This window comes from Oncorhynchus keta, chromosome 8 (genome assembly GCF_023373465.1).
Source record: "Oncorhynchus keta strain PuntledgeMale-10-30-2019 chromosome 8, Oket_V2, whole genome shotgun sequence".
Classification (NCBI taxonomy): domain Eukaryota; kingdom Metazoa; phylum Chordata; class Actinopteri; order Salmoniformes; family Salmonidae; genus Oncorhynchus; species Oncorhynchus keta.
The window spans coordinates 2,327,809-2,349,803 of NC_068428.1; the positions used below are offsets into that span (position 1 = coordinate 2,327,809).

At 42.3% G+C, this 21,995-nt stretch overlaps 2 protein-coding genes across 6 annotated transcripts in view; one reads left to right on the forward strand and one right to left on the reverse strand.

The window, feature by feature from the left end:
- The first annotated feature begins 12,076 nt into the window (after positions 1 to 12,076).
- Positions 12,077 to 14,673, forward strand: id2b (inhibitor of DNA binding 2b). Its single transcript, XM_035774397.2, has 3 exons — positions 12,077 to 12,526; positions 13,017 to 13,078; positions 13,776 to 14,673. The coding sequence occupies exons 1-2, from the start codon at positions 12,134 to 12,136 to the stop codon at positions 13,059 to 13,061; spliced, it is 438 nt and encodes a 145-aa protein (XP_035630290.1). The 5' UTR covers positions 12,077 to 12,133; the 3' UTR covers positions 13,062 to 13,078; positions 13,776 to 14,673.
- Positions 14,674 to 14,815: 142 nt separating this feature from the next.
- The window catches only part of kidins220b (kinase D-interacting substrate 220b), a 44,234-nt gene continuing 37,054 nt past the window's right edge, over positions 14,816 to 21,995 (reverse strand). For all 5 annotated transcript variants that reach the window (XM_035774392.2, XM_035774396.2, XM_035774393.1 and 2 more), the window contains 4 exons: positions 20,959 to 21,096; positions 20,690 to 20,788; positions 19,213 to 19,443; positions 14,816 to 17,418 (listed from right to left, as the gene is read on the reverse strand). In XM_035774392.2, coding sequence (XP_035630285.1) covers positions 16,225 to 17,418; positions 19,213 to 19,443; positions 20,690 to 20,788; positions 20,959 to 21,096 — 1,662 coding nt within the window. In that variant the 3' untranslated portion in view covers positions 14,816 to 16,224. The remainder of the gene's footprint in view (positions 17,419 to 19,212; positions 19,444 to 20,689; positions 20,789 to 20,958; positions 21,097 to 21,995) is intronic.

Genomic DNA, 21,995 nt, shown 5'->3' on the forward strand with positions numbered 1-21,995 from the left:
GTTAGCTTTAGCAGTGCGGAGCGCCTCCGTGATACAGAGAAGAGCAGTCTCAGTTGAATGACTAGTCTTGAAACCTGACTGATTTGGATCAAGAAGGTCATTCTGAGAGAGATAGCGGGAGAGCTGGCCAAGGACGGCACGTTCAAGAGTTTTGGAGAGAAAAGAAAGAAGGGATACTGGTCTGTAGTTGTTGACATCGGAGGGATCGAGTGTAGGTTTTTTCAGAAGGGGTGCAACTCTCGCTCTCTTGAAGACGGAAGGGACGTAGCCAGCGGTTGATGAGCGAGGTGAGGTAAGGGAGAAGGTCTCCGGAAATGGTCTGGAGAAGAGAGGAGGGGATAGGGTCGAGCGGGCAGGTTGTTGGGCGGCCGGCCGTCACAAGACGCGAGATTTCATCTGGAGAGAGAGGGGAGAAAGAGGTCAGAGCACAGGGTAGGGCAGTGTGAGCAGAAACAGCGGTGTCGTTTGACTTAGCAAACGAGGATCGGATGTCGTCGACCTTCTTTTCAAAATGGTTGACGAAGTCATCTGCAGAGAGGGAGGAGGGGGGAGGGGGAGGAGGATTCAGGAGGGAGGAGAAGGTGGCAAAGAGCTTCCTAGGGTTAGAGGCAGATGCTTGGAATTTAGAGTGGTAGAAAGTGGCTTTAGCAGCAGAGACAGAGGAGGAAAATGTAGAGAGGAGGGAGCGAAAGGATGCCAGGTCCGCAGGGAGGCGAGTTTTCCTCCATTTCCGCTCGGCTGCCCGGAGCCCTGTTCTGTGAGCTCGCAATGAGTCGTCGAGCCACGGAGCGGGGAGGGGGACCGAGCCGGCCTGGAAGATAGGGGACATAGAGAGTCAAAGGATGCAGAAAGGGAAGAGAGGAGGGTTGAGGAGGCAGAATCAGGAGATAGGTTGGAGAAGGTTTGAGCAGAGGGAAGAGATGATAGGATGGAAGAGGAGAGAGTAGCGGGGGAGAGAGAGCGAAGGTTGGGACGGCGCGATACCATCCGAGTAGTGGCAGTGTGGGAAGTGTTGGATGAGAGCGAGAGGGAAAAGGATACAAGGTAGTGGTCGGAGACTTGGAGGGGAGTTGCAATGAGGTTAGTGGAAGAACAGCATCTAGTAAAGATGAGGTCGAGCGTATTGCCTGCCTTGTGAGTAGGGGGGGAAGGTTTATCTTGGACTACAAAGCAAAAATCAGGACCATACATTAAACACAATACTACGTTTGGGCGATAATACCTAACTACCATGTAAACAGCTGTTGTCGATGGTTGTGAAATGTAAGTATGCTCAAGTTCTAGCATATTTGAACGTATCACATATCCCTGGTGTATGGCAGCACACAACACTGCAGTGCCCTTAGTGATATGTCAAATTCCTTATGGTTAGACAATTAACAGAATTAAAGTGGCACTGTGAGGAATTCTAAATTCTATACAAAAGCTGTAAAAACAATATTTATTGTTATTTAAAAAAGTATAAAAAGCGATGTTGATAGAATAATTAATCCCTACACCATGCAGTGCTGATTTTTCCATTTGAACAGGAATTGCAATCAGTTTTGCGTCAACATGTTTTGTCAGTGGGCTCGCCCTGGTCCGTCTTCAATATAAACGTAGCATTTTTAGGCTGTGCTTTTGTGCAACATATTAGTTGCTTATTATAGGGATTCATTGTCCTATCTAAAATTTTTATATTTCTTTGATATCTAGAAATATATATTTTTTTAGATTTTGTTAGCTTGTCATTTAAAAAGAAAGTAGTAGAGGCGGAATTCTACACAGTGCACAGTGAATGTTGTGGAAAGAGCTGATTGCCAAAATAGCACTGAATGATAGATGAGGCTTTATATGGTTTTTCCCCCCCATTTTCAGTGTTGGATGACCATGGGCCTTTGCGGCGCTATAGAGAACAATCAATTGTTTTTTGCAAATGGGAAAAGAACAGACATGTTTTACCTCAGCTAAGAACACATTCTATCTAGACCTGCAAGCAATCATGGTTGACTGACGTGCTTAAGGACCATGCTTGTTTACTGGCACAACGCTCTTGACCACTAGGCTACCTGCCACCCCACTTGCCTGCATCAATATGCAACAGTACATTTGCAGACAGTTTCACAGAAAATTTGTATTGGAGGATGTTTTGTAGGGCAATGCCTCTAATCTTTGTCTATTTTTGTTCTGTTTTTCAGAAGACAACTGATTCTGAGGAAGTCACCTGCGGATCCTTGTCGTTGTGGTTGGAGCTGAAGCAGATGACCCAATACCAGCTGACAATGTAGACGTTGCCCTTGTGATAGAAGAGCAGGTGATCATACATGAGCTTCACAACGTCCCAAATGCCTTTGCCACTTTGATTGGACCTCTTTATTGTCCGAACATGGATTACCCAAATTGTTTGAGGTATACTTTTGAGGTAGTTCAGAAAATGTTCTTGAAGATTGGTACAGAAAACTGTACAGCAAAGTGCATGGGCTGAAGAACCGTCTCCTTCGTTAAGACAACTAATTTGTGTGTTTTTGTTTTACTCGCAGTAGTTGAGTTAATATCTCTTGACAACGATGCTGTTATTTGCCTAAATCTTACAAATCTCAGTTTTGGGAAGACTTAAATTACGCTATTTTTACGTGTGACCTTCAGTCTACAAACTACATCCATCTTTTGTTAGAGACCATTGATTTGCTATCACCGTTTCCCATTAACTACAGTGCATTTTGAACATGTGTACAGCATGTTAAAAAAAAATGTCACACTCAACACCAACTTGTCTTAGAAACCATTCTTACGGTTGTCTTTGCTCAGTGTTTGAATTTGCATTTACCGTGCCATAAAACCATGTTTCAATGGTGCCATTTACAAATGTGTATGGGTTTATTGGACAGTGGAATGTTAGGGACAGCAGAATTTGGCTACCCGTTTAAATGCACCCAAAGACATGCATCTAAAAATATGCATTGTTAGATTTTTTTTTTTATGACAATCAAAATGCATTCTAGAGAACAATACATTGTTGCAAGTTTATTTGGTTGTTAATACATAATGCAATAAATGTTCTGAAATACACGAAAGGCCTGTGTTGTCATTACAAGCTAGATGGAATTAGTTGATTTCAATGTAAGTTGTTGAATCGATGAATGTGCTCTTGATAGTAAATCATTGTAAATATAAAGTAATTTAAAATGGAGATAAGCATTACTAAATCGGAATTTTGTTAAACTGTACATACTGGGTTATATTAAGTTGACATTTTTTATTAGAATGTATCATTCTTTTAAATGTGGCTTTAGATCAGATAACTCACACTTTAATGTTGTTTCAACATGTTGTTTCCAGTCATCTAGTTGCGTGGCCTTTTTCAAGCTCAGAGCACCATGTCACGTTGTCCAAGCTTTGACAATTTTTTTATGTAAACTTTAAATGTAATTATGATAACTGTATTACTAGTTACAATAACTTAATTGAAAGTTTACTTAACAAAATCTGAAATGAATTCAACTAAAATGGTTGGTTATACTGACATGATGATGTGGGCTTAAATCTTTTTTATTTGTCAACATAAATGTTGCTTTAGCTATGATAACTCAACATTTATTGTTGACGTAATAAATGTTTAAGTTGATTTAAATGAGAATAGTAAGTTACACTGAAAAATGAAGCAGTAGACTTAACTGTCTTTCATTTGTCAACATTAACGTAGCGTATTAGAACTCCACATTTATTGATAACATAACAAAGGTTTAAGTTGATTCAAATAATAATATCAAATTAAATTAACAATTAACAAACATAACATTAACCGTCTATTGTTCGTCAAAATAAATGTAATAAAAGCTAGGATAACGTGAAATGTGAAGTACTCTTGAGTTTGAAAAAGGCCACGCAACTAGGTCACTGGAAATATTAACTTGAAACAACAAATACTTTTTTTACAGTATATAGAGGAGACAGACCCACTGCTTGCCCTCTATGTTACACAGAGCTGGTAGTCCCATCCACCAAACTACCGGGTGTGAAACAGGGAAGGGACTCAGGGGGTTGCCAATTTGGTATAGAGCAGACCTAACTCACTCTAATAATCAAAACAAGAACATTTTACATGTGGCTAGAAATTCAAAAGGAAATGATCTTAACAGAGACAATGGTCCTTCTGTAGCTCAGTTGGTAGAGCATGGCACTTGTAACGCCAGGGTAGTGGGTTCAATTCCCGGGACCACCCATACGTAGAATGTATGCACACATGACTGTAAGTTGCTTTGGATAAAAGCGTCTGCTAAATGGCATATATACACACACACACATATATATATATAAATGTCCTGTGTGCTACCTATATCCCTCCACTAGAATCCCCATACTTTAATAAAGACAGCTTCTCCATCCTGGAGGGGGAAATCAATCATTTCCAGGCCCAGGGACATGTACTAGTTTGTGGCGAACTAAATGCCAGAACCGGACAAGAACCTGACATCCTCAGCACACAGGGGGACAAACACCAGCCTGGAGGTGACAGCATTCCCTCCTCCATATGCCCCCCTAGGCACAACTATGACAACATAACCAACAAAAACAGGTCACAACTCCTGCAGCTCTGTCGCATGCTGGGTTTATACATACTGTCGTCAATGGTGGGCTTCGAGGGGACTCCTATGGTAGCTACATATATAGCTCATCTCTTGGCAGTAGTACTGTAGACTACTTCATCACTGACCTCAACCCAGAGTCTCTGTGTCCACAGTCAGCCCACTGACACCCCTATCAGATCACAGCAAAATCACAGTCTACTTGAACAGAGCAATACTCAATCATGAAGCATCAAAGCCAAAGGAACTGAATAATATTAAGAAAATCAAAAAAATGTCAAACACAAAACCAAAGAAAAATGTATAACAATGACACATGGTTTGATGAAGAATGCAAAAACCTAAGAACGAAATTGAGAAACATATCCAATCAAAAACATAGAGACCCAGAAAACCTGAGTCTACGCCTTCAGTATGGTGAATCACTAAAACAATACAGAAATACACTATGGAAAAAGGAGGAACAGCACAATGTAATTGAAGATTTCATAGACTAACCACTTCTGGGAAAATTGGTAAACACTAAACAAACAACACAAAGAGGTATCTATCCAAAATGGGGATATATGGGTAAACCACTTATCCAATATTTTTGGCCCTATAACAAAGAACAAACATATACATGTCAAATACAAAACTTAGAATCAACTATTAAAGAACCCACTGAATGAACTACAGGACAAAATACAAACCCTCCAACCCAAAAAGGCCTGTGGTGTTGATGGTATCCTCAATGAAATAATAAAAAAAACTCTAACATCATCCTTAACTCTGGCATCTTCCCCAATATTTGGAACCAAGACCTGATCGCCCAAATCCACAAAAGGGGAGACAAATTTGACCCCAATAACTACCGTGGGATATGCGTCAACAGCAACCTTGGTAAAATCCTCTGCATAATCGTTAACAGCAGACTTGTTCGTACATTTCCTCGGGGGAAAACAATGTACTTAGCAAATGTCAAATAGGCTTTTTACCAAATTACCGTATGACAGATCACGTGTTCACCTTGCACACCCTAATTGACAAAAAACAAAAACAAAGGCAAAGTCTTCTCATGCTTTGTTGACTTCAAAAAAGCCTTTGACTCAATTTGGCATGAGGGTCTGCTATACAAATTGATGGAAAGGGGTGTTGGGGGAAAAACATACGACATGATAAAATCCATGTACACAAACAACAAGTGTGAGGTTAAAATTGGAAAAAAACACATTTATTTCCAGAGGGTCATGGGGTGAAGCACCCTCTTCAACATATATATCAACAAATTGGCAAGGGCACTAGAACAGTCTGCAGCACCCGGCCTCACCCTACTAGAATCTGAAGTCAAATGTCTATTGTTTGCTGATGATCTGGTGCTTCTGTCACCAACTAAGGAGGGCCTACAGCAGCACCTAGATCTTCTGCACAGATTCTGTCAGACCTGGGCCTTGACACTAAATCTCAGTAAGACAAAAATAATGGTGTTCCCGAAAAAGGTCCAGTTGCCAAGGACCACAAATACAAATTCCATCTAGACACTTACCCTAGAGCACACAAACTATACATACCTCGGCCTAAACATCAGCGCCACAGGTAACTTCCACAAAGCTGTGAACGAGCTGAGAGACAAGGCAAGAAGGGCCTTCTATGCCATCAAAAGGAACATAGAATTAGACATACCAATTAGGATCTGGCAAAAAATACTTGAATCAGTTATAGAAACCATTGCCCTTTATGGTTGTGAGGTCTGGGGTCTGCTCACAAACCAAGAATTCACAAAATGGGACAAACACCAAAAATCCTTCATGTACAACGTAAAACACCAAATAATGCATGTAGAGCAGAATTAGGCCACTACCTGCTAATTATCAAAATTCAGAAAAGAGCTTGTCACGCCCTGACCTTAGAGATCCTTCTTATGTCTCTATTTTGGTTTGGTCAGGGCGTGAGTTGGGGTGGGCATTCTATGTTTTGTGTTCTATGTTTTCTGTTTTTGTGTCTGCACCAGACAGAACTGTTTCAGTTTCGTTCGTTCTCCTTGTTATTTTTGTTATTTCAGTGTTCAGTTAATAAAAATCATGAACACGTACCACGCTGCACCTTGGTCCATACCTTCTTCAAACAGCCGTTACAGAGCCATCTAAAAGTAAGCGATTCACAAACCTTCCATAACAAAGCCATCACCTACAGAGAGATGAATCTGAAGAAGAGTCCCCTAAGCAAGCTGGTCCTGGGGCTCTCTTCACAAACACAAACAGACCCCTCCCCCAGGGCAGCAACACAATTAGACCCAACCAAATCATGAGAAAACAAAAACATAATTACTTGACACATTGGAAAGAATTAACAAAAAAACTAGAATGCTATTTGGCCCATAACAGAGAGTACACAGTGGCAGAATACCTGACCCAAGCGTAGACAGACCTGGCTCTCAAGAGAAGACAGGCTATGTGCATACTTCCCACAAAATGACGTGGAAACTGAGCTGCACTTCCTAACCTGCCAAATATATGACCATCTTAGAGACACATATATCCCTCAGATTAAACAGATCCACAAAGAATTCGAATACAAACCCAATTTTGATAAACTCCCATATCTACTGAGTGAAATACAACAGTGTGCCATCACAGCAGCAAGATTTGTGACCTGTTGCCATAAAAAAGGGCAACCAGTGAAGAACAAACACCATTGTAAATACAACCCATATTTATGTTTTTGGCCATCAAATAAGAATTTGTTCTTAACTGACTTGCCAAGGTAAATAAAGGTCAAATAAAAATACGAATATTTATTTATTTTCCCTTTTGTACTTTAACTATTTGCACATTGTTACAGCACTGTATATATACATAATATGACATTTGAAATTTCTTTATTCTTTTGGAACTTCTGTGAGTGTAATGTTTACTGTACATTTGTATTGTTTATTTCACTTTTGTTAATTATTTACTTCACTTACTTTGGCAATGTTAACATGTGTCCCATGTCAATAAAGCCCTTCAATTTAATTTAATTGAGTGAGAGACAGAGCGCGAGAGAGAGAGAGAAAGAGAGCGAGAGACACAGAGAGAGAAAGCCGCACTGTGAGCAATAAGAAGACTTAATCGTCATATAAAAGTGGATCCCTTGAAAGTGCAAGTCCTGAAAGTTCTCCCTAGGACAAATCCTGACATGATTGCGTGAACGCATTGAACCAACAGGAGTGAACTGATAGCTGCTGACAAACGGACGACTGTGTGATCACCCTCTCAAGTCACGGTAAGCGGTACAGGAGTGCCAAGTCTAGGTCCAAGAGGCTTCTAAACAGCTTCCACCCCCAAGCCATAAGACTCCTGAATATGTAATCAAATGGCTATCCAGACTATTTACATTGCTCTTTTATGCTGCTGCTACTCTCTGTTATTAACTATGCATAGTCATGTTAATAACTCTACCTACATGTACATATTACCTGAATTACCTCGACTAACCAGTGACCCCCCGCACACTGACTCTGTACCGGTATCCCCTGTATATAGCCTCGATATTGTTATTTTACTGCAACTCTTTAATTATTTGTTACTTTTATTTTGGGGGGGCATTTTTCTTAAAACTACATTGTTGGGCTTGTAAGTAAGCATTTTACTCTGTCTACACCTGTTGTATTCGGCGCATGTGACAAATAACATTTGATTTGAAAGCACCGATTACAGATACATTGTACAAGACAAAATTAATGTAACCAAGATAACAAAATAGGTCAGATTCAGTGCATCCAAAATGGTACCCTATTCCCTATGTAGTGCCCTACATAGGGAATAGGTTGCTATTTGGGATGCCAATATTGTCTACCCTGATCAGATTGTACCCATGAGGACTACAGACTGTATTGAGTCTGTACTGAGCCGTTCTTGTGAGACCAACTGGGATCGAATTCGGGTCTCCTGGGCCCAGTTTTTCAGAAGTTATCATCCGGATTTCACCTATCGGATACAATTAAATGCATAGAAATAGAATGAATAGAACGAGACTTCTTTAGCTTTAGCTAAAGCCTAGATATAAGCTCAGGGAGCTAATGCAAATCTTCAAGTCTCAGGAAAGGGTACCCATCACCTGGCCTCTCATCAGGAACGTCTACCTAAGGGGTATCGGATAATGATTGACTTCCAGGGACAGAGGAACAATGCGAATGTAAAGGGCTCCACCCTGGTCAAGGCTGTGTGTAAGAAGAGAGATGCAGACAGCCAGTGGCATTGTGAGGAATAGCTCACCATAATTATATTGATATCCAATGACGGAAAATGTAAAAAAAAATTCTAAACATCAAAATTTCACTTTGGCCACTTAACCCCCCTTCTTATAAAACATGTCCTCAAAAGAACTGCTACATTCTCGGTAAGTTTGAAAAGGGGCCCAGAAAAGGAAGTGCTGAGAACAAGTACTCAAATGGTTGCAGCCAAAAGCCCTTACCATTGTGACAGTGTGCATCCCAAATGGCACCCAATTTCCTATAAGGTGTTATTCTGATGGATGAGTAACAGTTGCTCTGAGATGCGATTTAAATGCTGTCCCAGCTTCAACAAGCATTTTGTCCAAAGAAAATAATCTATGACAAAACATAAACCCTGTAATACTGCCCCTGTTGGATAATGTGCAACATTGACGAGCGGGAGGAAAATACCACAAAGTGAAACTTTCAGTAAATATGACAAAATGAACACATTCACTCTCTTATGAATGCTGGAAAGCCGTAATATTTTCACAACTACTCCAGGTCTTCTTCCTCCCCAGTTGAATATCATGTAAACATCAATGTGCTCTTTTCCCCCTTACCTTATTAAGAGTCTACGGTTTATTTGTGCAGGCTGTTTGCATCATCAATTTGAAACAGGGAATGTGCGTACCTGCTACTGTATCCAGCAACTTGGGAAGAGAAGAGTGACCATGGAAAATGCATAATGAGGGTTCTGTACATCTCAAATGGCACTCTATTCCTGTATAGTACTATACTTCTGACCAGAAGTACAGAATGCTTGGAGTCAGTGACCCATTTTCTTATTGATCTTAACCGTTGCTGATCAATGACTGTGTTTTACACTGTTTATCTCTATTTTGAATGTCCATTTTCCATTGTCTTAAATACTCCTGAAAAGTACATAAATTACTTTGACACAGATTTATACAGTATTTTATTTTTTTAAACTTTTTTTAACTAGGCAAGTCAGTTAAGAACAAATTCTTATTTACAATGACAGCCTACCAAAGGCAAAAGGCCTCCTGCGGGGACGGGTGCTGGGATTAAAAGTAGAAATAAATCAAATAAAATATAGGACAAAACACACAATCATGACAAGAGAGACAACACAACACTACATAAAGAGAGACCTAAAGACAACAACGTAGCATGGCAGCAACACATGACAACACAGCATGGTGAGCAACACAACATGGTAGCAGCACAACATGGTAGCAGCACAAAACATGGAACAAACATTATTTGGCACAGACAACAGCACAAAGGGCAAGAAGGTAGAGACAACAATACATCACACAAAGCAGCCACAACTGTCAGTAAGTGTCCATGACTGAGTCTTTGAATTAAGAGATTGAGATAAAACTGACCTTTAACAGAATGTGACTGGCAGAACGGGTGTTGTATGTGGAGGATGAGGGCTGCAGTAGATATCTCAGATAGGGGAAGTGAGCCTAAGAGGGTTTTATAAATAAGCATCAACCAGTGGGTCTTGCGACGGTTATACAGAGATGATCAGTTTACAGAGGAGTATAGAGTGCAGTGATGTGTCCTATAATGAGCTTTGGTGGCAAATCTGATGGCCGAATGGTAAAGAACATCTAGCCGCTAGAGAGCACCCTTACCTGCGGATCTATAAATTACGTCTCCGTAATCTAGCATGGGTAGGATGGTCATCTGAATCAGGGTTAGTTTTGCAGCTGGGGTGAAAGAGGAGCGATTACGATAGAGGAAACCAAGCCTAGATTTAACTTTAGCCTGCAGCTTTGATATGTGCTGAGAGAAGGACAGTGTACCATCTAGCCATACTCCCAAGTACTTGTATGAGGTGACTACCTCAAGCGCTAAAGCCTCAGAGGATGTAATCACACCTGTGGGGAGAGGGGCATTCTTCTTACCAAACCACACAACCTTTGTTTTGAGGGTGTTCAGAACAAGGTTAAGGGCACAGAATGCTTGTTGGACACTAAGAAAGCTTTGTTGTAGGGCGTTTAAGTAGCACATAAACCTGTAGCTGAAAACTTAAAAAAAAAAAATATTTAACCTTTATTTAACCAGGCAAGTCAGTTAAGAACACATTCTTATTTTCAATGACGGCCTGGGAACAGTGGGTTAACTGCCTGTTCAGGGGCAGAACGACAGATTTGTACCTTGTCAGCTCGGGGGTTTGAACTCACAACCTTTCGGTTACTAGTCCAACGCTCCACTAGGCTACACTGCCGCTACTGGACCGCATGAGATATCAGCTCTATCCCAAAAGGCAGCCTATTCCCTATAGTGCACCACTTCTGACCAGTGCCATTAGGGATCTGATCAAAAGAAGTGCACTGTGTTGGAAATAGGGTGCCAGTTGGGACGCTGTACTATTTTCTCACAACAAGCCCTTGGCATCTAGTACAGCTAGTGAATTAAGACAGTAAACAGATAGAAAACAGTAGTTCAGTTGTGTTGAGAAACTCAAACCACCAGTGCAGGTGTGTGGCTCCGGGCACTCCAGGCACTGTGAGAGCTCCATCTCAAGTCAGCTGAGAGCCCGCGCGCTGACTGACAGCTCCCGTCGTCATAGCAGCCGCCAGAGCGGCGCCTGCCTGGCTTCAAGTGCTGCTGTGAATGGGATGCCGTCACAGCGCTGGCGCCAGGCAGTCGGTAGAAGTGGGAGCTTGCGGCGAAGCCAGGCAACTCGCTACAGCTACTGCAGTGTGAGTGCGTTGAGCTCTGTGTTGCCAAGCAATCATGAGATTGGGTTCAACTTGGTCCAGTGGGTAAGAAATGGGGAGACTGCGCACAGCTTTAACGCATGGTGAAGTTAACTCACTCCAGATGAGCTAGGGTCACGAAACGAAATAATGTGCAATTTCCCTCTATGGAAAAAAAAGGCCAATATAGGCTATCAATAGCTGGAACGTGGAACTGTAGGCTAATACATGGTTGTTGGGGTGAACATCTCTGGTGAGTAACCTAATCGGGTCTGCGTAATTAGGAGGTAGTCTACATTTGGCACACTGATGTGCCTTTAGATCACCTATAGGCCCACAGTCAGAAGTAGCCTACGGACATAGATGACTTCAAAATAAACTCACATGAACAGAGAAGAACATCACTTCAGTTGCGCGCCTTCACATAACTTGCTCAAGAATGCGGAAAATATGGGCGGGGTGGAAATATGAGCTCCATTTGAACCAATTCCATTGCTTTGGACAAGTGATTGACACTTCCAGGAAGCCAATCTACGAGCAATCTTCGACCTGATGCGCGACCAGCCCCGTCCACAAGGCTTATAAAAAGACTTGACAGCGTGCGCACTGCACTGATTGTATTTAGCGACGTCTGGGCAGGGATATCTGTTTCTTTCATGCGTAATATCTTATCGCACAGAACTGTCATCATGAAAGCAATAAGTCCTGTGCGGTCTATGAGAAACAACATCACCAACTCGTCGGAACATGCCCTCGGCATCGCCCGGAGCAAAAGCCCGATGGATGATCCTCTGAGTCTGATGTACAATATGAACGACTGCTACACCAAGCTGAAAGAACTCGTGCCCAGCCTCCCGCAGAACAAGAACGTTAGTAAAATTGAGATATTGCAGCATGTTATAGACTATATATTAGACCTTCAGATTGCACTGGACTCTAGCTCAATCATCTCCAGCTGCCAACATCAGCAGCAGCGACCGGGACAGCCAGCATCACCCAGGAACCCCTTAGCAACCATCAACTCCGACATCAGTCTCCTCACCTTTCAGGTAAAAATACGAATAACATAGAATAACTTCATTTTTTGTTCCAATGAGGGAACTTCTGTTTTGGAGTGGTTCAGAAAAATAAATAGCCTAACATAAACATAGTAGGCTACACAGAAACGAGCTTGTTCAATTGGAGTTCCTTTAATTTGATGTAGCCTAACTCCTATGACATGTACATTATTCATGTAGCCTATGTAATATGTTATATATGCTTACTTTGGTTAAAGGCTTACAGGCTTATATTCAAATATTTATTAGATTCTTTCCAAAGCAGCCTTATATTCTGCTTCACATAAATCTGTAAAAATGTACTAAATCTTTTTTAACCTCAAGTGCCACTGTTGGCTATTGTACAAGTTACAGCTTGGTGGTGAATGAATAGAAACCTAATAGAAACTAGACCACAGCCACTGTTCTAACTCAGCGATGCCAGTAGCCTCGATCTGTAAACAGTGATATTGAACAGTGGTTGTCTTGTGTGTTTTCACAGTCAAATGACCAGCTCCCCAAAGAGACAGAGACTGATGACAGCTAAACTCTCCCTCTGACTGGGTAAGTATTTCCTTTAATACTGCCATTATTGCATCCATTTCCATTTGGAAAAGTAATTTTGTTGAGAGGTAAAAGAAAAGGTGCGTTCAAATGGGTCAAAACTTTAAGAACATAGAGACTTGGCATCAGTTACACTTTGAAAAGGGTAGTCCATGGACTGTTATATTGTTGACTTGACTGACATTTGACACCACTGATTAACCTACCTGTATCATGATATCATAGGCTCTGGCTACATAATAGACTGGATGGCTACTCCAGTCTGTGGTTGTGTGGGTTCTGAAAACTACTGGTCTGTAGATAATTGTCTGTAAGTAAAAGCAGGCGCCAGCCAGCATCATTATAGCAAGTGTAGATCTATTCCCACGTTGTACTTAGAGGTTGTCAGGATGTTACTTATTCCTCCGACTGTGTCGACGCCTCCATCTGGTGCTCAGGGATTGCCCAGTATTTCAGCCCGTGCGTCCCAAATGGCACCCTATTTCCTTAAGTAGTGCCCTATGGGCCCTGTTTAAAAGTAGTGTGCTACATAGGGAAAAGGGTGCCATTTGGGCCAGACTTCCACCAGTATTTCAGTGTTTGGTTAAAGTAGAAAAAGAACTGTGGCTTCCTCTCAGGCGCCAGTCTGACTGTCCAGTTCCCTGTCTGTCCTTTAGCCTGGCTTCTCTCTAAATGTGACCCTCTTTTCTCTTCCCAGTCTATTACAGGTGTGTTTTAAACAGGACCCCATGTTCACCTCCACTGGCTGGCTGGATTTCCTCTTGACTTAAGTTTATATTTTTTCCTAAAAGGAGATACAAGTATGTGTTTTATAGTTTTTATTTATCTACTGGCCTTTTATTTTTTTCTTTCAACGGAAGAATGATATCTCACCGACAATGGAAACACAAGGACAGAATAACTGACTGAAAAGATAGTATTGAAACGAGATATCTTTCGACGACAGGATTCTGCCTTTTCCTGGGCAGGTGGCGCATGAAACACAGGAGAACTCTCTAAATGTTTGCTGTTTCTTACAGACGGACTAATGGACACTCACTGTATATAAATGTTAAGACAAAAATCATGCCTGTATAGTATCAGATTGGTTGCAGAGAATATAATGAGGAACGTTGTAAATTGCACTTTTATACAATAATAAATTAGATTCCTTATACTGTACAATTATGTTAATATCCATATTATGTTTTATGAGGGATTATATTGGAACTTTGTAAGTGGTGTAAATATACAGATTTCCAACAACTGACAATTTTCAACATTGTCACTGGACCTTCTCTTACATCGAAGGATGGTGGAACTGCATTCCATTGAACTTGCTATTAAATGTATCTGAAAGATTCAGACTATCATTAGGCAGACCACATAACAAGTCTCAATGTATTGCAGTTACTAATCATATCCAGTTATCCAGGATGATGGGCTGGTGCCCATCTAGTCACTGGTGGTTCTCTGTAGCTCAGTTGGTAGAGCATGATGCTTTCAATGCCAGGGAAGTGGGTTTGATTCCCAGGACCATTCATACATTAATAACTTATGCCCCATGACTGTAAGTTACTTTCGATAAAATTGCATATTATATTATTACATATTAAGATGCTTACTACTATTTTTGCATGGGTGGAGCACGCCTCCTGCTGGTGGACGTTAAGAAGAAACTGCTATATGAGAACATACTGGTCCATACATATCATTTCCAACATGCCTACGTGGGAACAAACGAGGTCAGACTCTGTATACAGCCAACATCCAGATTTTATTTTTTACAATCCGATTCATGTCTGCTGGCAAAATTCACTTATTTTCCTTTATAGATCGAATCCCCTATTTTCTTATTTTTTTCTCCGACACGGTCACCAGACTGGGTAAAATACACCATAGAACATCACAGTGCATGCTACACGTAGGAGGGCACTCTGACACTTGCACAGACGTCAAACTAATTTGCATATGCATGGCACGGGTCATAATCTGTAGCCAGATTTGTGAATCCGATGCCATCTGCTTATCAGATGTACATTTCAATGGCATTGGATACATAGTACTAGTGTTACGGGACGAGACAGACCATGACATTTAATAAACCAAAATGATTTTACAACCACTGTTCATTTACAAAGAAGCGTACACACAGTCCCAATTTATCACATGGAGAATGCAACTGAATTTTTCTGGAGAGCAATAACTTTTCTGAACATACTTCTTTCTCGTTCTACATTTTTTCTTAAAACACTTGTCTATTATTAGTGTCAACGTCCCCTCCCTTTTATCCTCAAAAGTTTGTTAGTGTTGTAAGAAGGGCCCCATAGCGCTGGTCAAATGTGGTGCACTTTATAGGGAATAGGGTGCCATTTTGGATGCAAACATAGTTAAAAGTCCTGTGGCTATAGCAACACTGCAGAACAGCTCAGTTGAGTCTCCTCCATGACATTTGCTGAGACACAGCAAAGACAGATCCTACACACACTTTTGTTCAATTGGCTCACGTGTTCATTTGCATTTATTCTTCATCGATCTTCTATTGTACAGAACCCACAAGCTCCATACATCACTAGTTGACACACACAGGGAGCAGCAGCTAAGAATAATACTGTTGGCACATGCTCCTAGAGTGGTCCCGGATAGATTTGTGCTCTTGCCAACTCCATTGCTCATTGTCAAATCCCTTGGCATGACAATGAGTGACAAGAAGTTGGCCTGATAGCACAAACAGACTGGCACTCAAGCTTAAAATGTTTGCTCTAGTGCAGGAGAATTCACAGATAGTTACTTACAGTATAATTGACAACTAACTACCAAGATAGTTAGTATGGGTCACTTCACTTCAGATGATAAAAATACACAATACAACATCAGTACGCTGCCTCTACAGTACATAGTAGCCTCGTGAAACCAGACAGACAGTTGTGCCTTTTATTTCACTGAAGTAAAACAGAATGTGAGCACGCAAAATCAGGCCGGTTTAACGATGCTATCTACATAGTACACAACTAGGAACATATAGCCCTAAAATCTTCATTTATCTACCCATTTAGCTAGCTACGGTACCTTGCTACTCATGCGTTGTTCAGACTACCACACCAAAGATCTACTGACTGAGTGCTCTCCAGGGGTCTCCCTCCTGGGTACGGCGTGGGCGGGGAGGCTCACAGGATGCTCTCGCGCTCCTCTCCGAATGTGACGGTGTCGGAGGACACGCTGGTGATCTCTGGGGGATCCCCGGGGTTCAGCCCCCGCTTCAGGTGCACCACGCGCACGTTCTCGTTCTGCGGCCCGGACTTGGTGGTGCCAGAACCCGGGGAGACGATGATCTCGCTGGTGGAGGAGGAGGTAGGAGTGGAGCAGGTAGTGTCGGTCGACCCTACCGGAGCACACTGCCCTGGGCAACGCTGCTGCTGGGCGTTGGTGTTGTTGTTGAGTGTGGTGTTGCTGGGCGTGCGGTTCAGGTTGTAGCTCTTGGACGAGGGCCAGCTCTCTTCGGGGCTGCTGGCCAGCAGGCTGCACTGGTCCTCGGAGCAGATGGACATGCGGGCCACGGCTGGGTCCTGGAGGCCACTCAGGCTGCTGGGCAGACCCATCTTCCTGGCTGCCAGGCTCTGGCTCTCCTCTTGGTCCAGGTCGATGAGGTTGGCCCTTTCCAGCTGGGAAAGGTCGGCCTCCTCGTCCTGCAGAGAGTGGTTGGGGGAGCTCTCATTGGACCGCATGCCAGAGTCCGACGAATCCTTCTTATCCAGCATGGCATCGGAGACATATTCTTTCCCCTTAGCCAGGGCCAGGGAGCTGCTGCAGGAGGATGCTTTGGTTTCACCGAGCTTCTTCCCGTCGCCCAGGAGAGGAGTGTCGGAGTTCTCTGAATCCTCGTCATCGCTGGTCAGCTTCTGGTAACGCAGCCCGCCGGTGGTCTTCAACTTGAGATCGGCGGCTCCCAGAAACAGGCCGCTCCCCCTGTCGTTGGGTCCGGAGGCCTTGCGGCCCAGCAGGGTTTTGGAGGAGCCATGGGGGTCCTGCTTCTCATCTTCCTCTGTGATGGGGTCCAGGGGGGCTTCAGCGTTGGTGAAGTCTGGGGCGTCTAAAGCGGGGGGCTTGGCGGTGCTCCTCTTGGCGGTAGCCTTGTCCTTGGTCTTATCTTCGGAGCTGGAGGAGGTCATGAACTGGTTGGGGTGGGGCTGGACGGGCTTCTCTCCCCCGCCTCCGCCCACCTCCAGCGTGGCCATCTGGGCGATGTACTCCTGATAGGCGTTGCGGTACTCGGATTGCTGCTTTTCCGTCAGCTTGACGATGTCGTTGGATGACTCCGGGGAGTTGAGGCTGGACATGCTGGGGGTGCGGTGGGTAGGGGCCTGGGGAGAGGAGAGGTTATGAAACATTACATTTAATAGAGTAAGACATTGAAAGACTGAGGAGGGCCTAGATCTGTGGTCTAAGTATACACCACTGTTCAAAAGTTTTATAACACCAACTCATTCAAGGGTTTTTCTTTATTTTTAGTATTTTCTACATTGTAGAGATCAAAGCTATGAAATAACATATATGGAATCATGTAGTAACCAAATAAGTGTTAGAAAATCTAAATATATTTTATATTTGAGATTCTTCAAATAGCCACCCTTTGCCTTGATGACAGCTTTGCACACTCTTGGCATTATCTCAACCAGCATCATGAGGTAGTCACCTGGAATGCATTTCAATTAACAGGTGTGCCTTCTTAAAAGTTAATTTGTGGAATTTCTTTCCTTCTTAATGTATTTGAGCCAATCAGTTGTGATGTGTCAAAAGGTAGTGCGGGTATACAGAAGATAGCCCTATTTGGTAAAAGACCAAGTCCATATTATGGTAAGAACAGCTCAAATAAGCAAAGAGAAACAACAGTCCATCATTACTTTAAGACATGAAGGTCAGTCAATATGGAAAATTTCAATAACTTTGAAAGTTTCTTCAAGTGCAGTCGCAAAAACCATCAAGCGCTATAATGAAACTGGCCCTCGTGATGACCGCCAAAGGAATGGAAGACCCAGAGTTACCTCTGCTGCAGAGGATAAGTTCATTAGAGTTACCAGCCTCAGAAATTGCAGTCCAAATGCTTTACAACGTTAAAGCAACAGACATATCTCAACATCAACTGTTCAGAGGAGACTGCGTGAATCAGGCCTTCATGATCGAATTGCTGAAAAGAAACCACTACTAAAGGACACTAATAATAAGATAAGGCCTTTCTTGGGCCAAGAAACACGAGCAATGGACATTAGACTGGTGGAAATTTGTCCTTTGGTCCAAATTTGAGATTTTTGGTTCCAACCACCGTGTCTTTGTGAGACGCGGTGTGGGTGAACAGATGGTCTCCGCATGTGTATTTCCCACCGTAAAGCATGGAGGATGAGGTGTTATGGTGTGACAGTGCTTTGCTGGTGACACTGTCTGTGATTTATTTAGAATTCTAGGCACATTTAACCAGCACGGCTACCACAGCATTCTGCAGTGATACGCCATCCATCCCATCTGGTTTGGGCTTAGTGGGACATTTGATTTTCAACAGGACAATGACCCAACACAACTCCAAGCTGTGTAAGGGCTATTCGACCAAGAAGGAGAGTGATGGAGTGCTGCACCAGATGACCTGGCCTCCACCAAATTGAGATGGTTTGGGATGAGTCGGACTGCATAGTGAAGGAAAAGCAGCCAAAATGTGCTCAGCATATGTGAGAACTCCTTCAAGACTGTTGGAAAAGCATTCCAGGTGAAGCTGGTTGAGAGAATGCCAAGAGTGTGCAAAGCTGTAAACAAGGCAAAGGGTGGCTATTTGAAGAATCTCAAATATATTTTGATTTGTTTAACACTTATTTGGTTATTACATGATTACACATATGTGTCATGTCATAGTTCCGATGTCTTCACTATTATTCTACAATGTAGAAAATAGTAAAAACAAAGAAAAACCCATGATGAGTAGGAGTTCTAAAACTTTTGACCGGTAGTGTACATGAAGGCAAATCGGCTATCATTTGGTTTTCATACAGGGCAACGACTTAAATTATGGTTCTGTACATATAGTTATTCAATACCAGTCTTTCTGTCAATGTCATATAATGATGCAATTATAGACCTCTCTACAATGGAAAATACCACCAGTCACTCACCATCCATGTGTTGTTGCTGTTCCTGGGAGGCTCATCCAGTCCCACGTTGCTTAGCTCCTCAAAGCTCAGGTTGAAGCTGTACATTGGTGAGTTGGCGTCGAGGTTGGCGGCGCCAGCTTGGGGCGGGGCGACCTTGCGCCTTGGTTCCCCGTGTCCCGCCACACTGCTGCCCATCTCGCTGGGAGCCTCCTCATGAAGCACCTGGCTCTCCACGTGACGCATCTCCAACACCTAGAAAAAGAAGATGTAGGAGGAGGACCACAGATGACTGGGTTTAGGGTGTCCAATCAAAAACACATATTTTGACCAATGGCTAAAATTATAACCCTTTAAGAAAACCAAACCTCATGTGTCTATAGTAATCTGTTAAAACGTTAATGGAGTTTTTACCCTTGAGGAATAGGCCAGAATTATGGTGACTGAATCAATGGAGGCCAGCAAATAAGTGTGGTCAAAAATCTGGAAAATTGCATCATGTCAGCTAGGCTGGATTCTGTGCAAGAATTAAGGCTATACAGGCTATCTGACAGGCTCACTTTCCTGTTGAACTCGTTATCTTTTTTATTGAATTTTAAACAATAATAGAGGTAAGATGTATATTGATTTTGAAACATGACATGTAATATTTTCATATTTTAGCATATACTTTTCATTTGTAATTGGAAATTCCTGTTATTTTTCAAATATTTCTCACAAAAACAAACGTATCGCTGTGAAATGTCAATGGAGCACTGAATTTACAGACGCAAGATCTTAATTTGATCTCTCTTTTGTTGCAGACTATTTTCCTGCACAGCCGGAAATGCAATCTTGTAGTGTACTCAAGGTTTAAAAAGACTTCTAAAGTTTGTAATTTCCACTTTAAAATGTCAGACTTAATTTGCCCTAACAAAGAATGTATTAACCCCTACAAAAAATGTACATGAACTATGATCCACATAATAATTCACATTTCCTGTTGCTGCAGGATTATGTTCCTTCTGTAGCAAACTGGCTCAAATTAAGATCCTACATCTGTATAAGCTTTTTATTTTCAAAGCCTTTTACATTTAATTCAGCTCGTGTCATGCTAATTTTGCATTTTGTGATCCGCAGAAACAACTTTGAAGACAACGACCACAAAATGTAAAAGTGACAAAAGTTGTTTACGAGAAACCTGCATGTCAACAGAGCTCGGTGCTTATCATAGGATGTATTAGGTATGAAATCCAACTCTTTGGATATAATGTTAATGATTTGTTAGAGAAAGACCCCACTGAACGATTCAGAACATGAATACTATTTGTCTTAGTAAAAATGTATTTTATAACATGAGGTGAAATTTCATCAGCAAAGAGCAATTTGGGCAGAGTGGGTAGACACCGTACTGAGTTAAGAACCATACTGTAACAGCAGTGTCCACTGTTAAAGCTGATGGTAAATACACTACACAATAAAAAGAAACAGGTAAGAGCAAAGTTAGAGCCAAAGTACTCACCGTTCCTCTGAAGAGCTGCCAGTCTCCAAAGTTCATTTTCATCTCATTCTTCAGTTCATCGATGTTGCACTGGGTCAGAACTCTGCCGTTCACATTAGCCTGAGGGAGAGAAGCAATGGAGAGATGTCAGAAATACACTCTCTCTCTCTCTCTCTCTCCTCTCTCTCCTCTCTCTCTTCTCTCTCTCTCCCTCTCTCTCTCCCTCTCTCTCTCCCTCTCTCTCTCCCTCTCTCTCCCTCCCTCCCTCCCTCTCTCCCTCTCAAGCTCACCTTCTTGATGGTGGCTGTGTACTGGACCAGCATGCTCTGGTCGATGCCCTCGATCTGTTTGACGCGCTCACACACTGCGTCTGTGTTCATGGAGCTCAGGAGGATGGCCGGGGTGTCCGACACCACAGAGGCAGAACCCTGACACACACAACCAGGTCCAGAACACATTGTCAATGACAGGATACAGCTGAAGGACAAAACCTGGGTGAATAGCTATTTTGATGGACGTTAGAATTCAGAATAAAATTTCTCCCCTTTCAAGTTATTATGTATCTCACTATTGTAGTATGCTCTGCCAGTCTGGGTAAAAATTGAATAACATAGAATCACATAAAATAAGAGTTCCATGCTGAAACTCCGTTCAAACCTGCAAAGGTATAAAGGCATGGTATAGGGGAGAGCAACATGAAGAGAACGTAGGCCACATAAACCATTAGTAGGTACAGTATGAGAGAAATAAAATATCTGATCTATTAATGGGTTGTTGATGATAGTGGCCTTATCCTAGGGTGAATATCGCATGGTACAGTATGGATGGATGGATGTACACCTTGGATGTTATCTGTGAGGAGGAAATTACATCACTTCCTGTTATCTGTAAAGTATTACTACTGTTAGGTTACTCACTAACGCAAGAGTTACACCATAGAAATAGAATCACTATAACGGATATCCCCTCAGACCATTGAATTGACTTGAATGAGGATGTCCATTCTAGTGATTCTATTTCTTTGAGTTAGATATGACACCACACACCCCACCAAAGACGAATGGAGAAAATACTACAGGTAAGTGATACACATCTAGTGCTAGATTGCTGTGATGCTAGTATGGATAGAATGCACACAGCAAAAAAATGGTGCATGACTATTATTTATTCAAAACGGGTTAGTTTCAGGTCTTCATGAAACCACAGGCAATGCCACTGACTGAGTAGAAGGGCTGTCTTCATAGGACATGTTGACTTTGATGAGGTGGGGGAGGTGGGAGTTTGTAAGGGTTTGTGGTAAGGAGAGGACTTCAGCTAATGTTTGAAA

Bases quoted from the DNA above. Each gene is read 5' to 3' on its own strand.
- id2b (XM_035774397.2), top strand. From the start codon at position 12,134: ATGCGTAATATCTTATCGCACAGAACTGTCATCATGAAAGCAATAAGT. The intron at 12,527-13,016 runs GTAAAAATACGA...GTGTTTTCACAG, and splicing joins TCAGTCTCCTCACCTTTCAG to TCAAATGACCAGCTCCCCAA.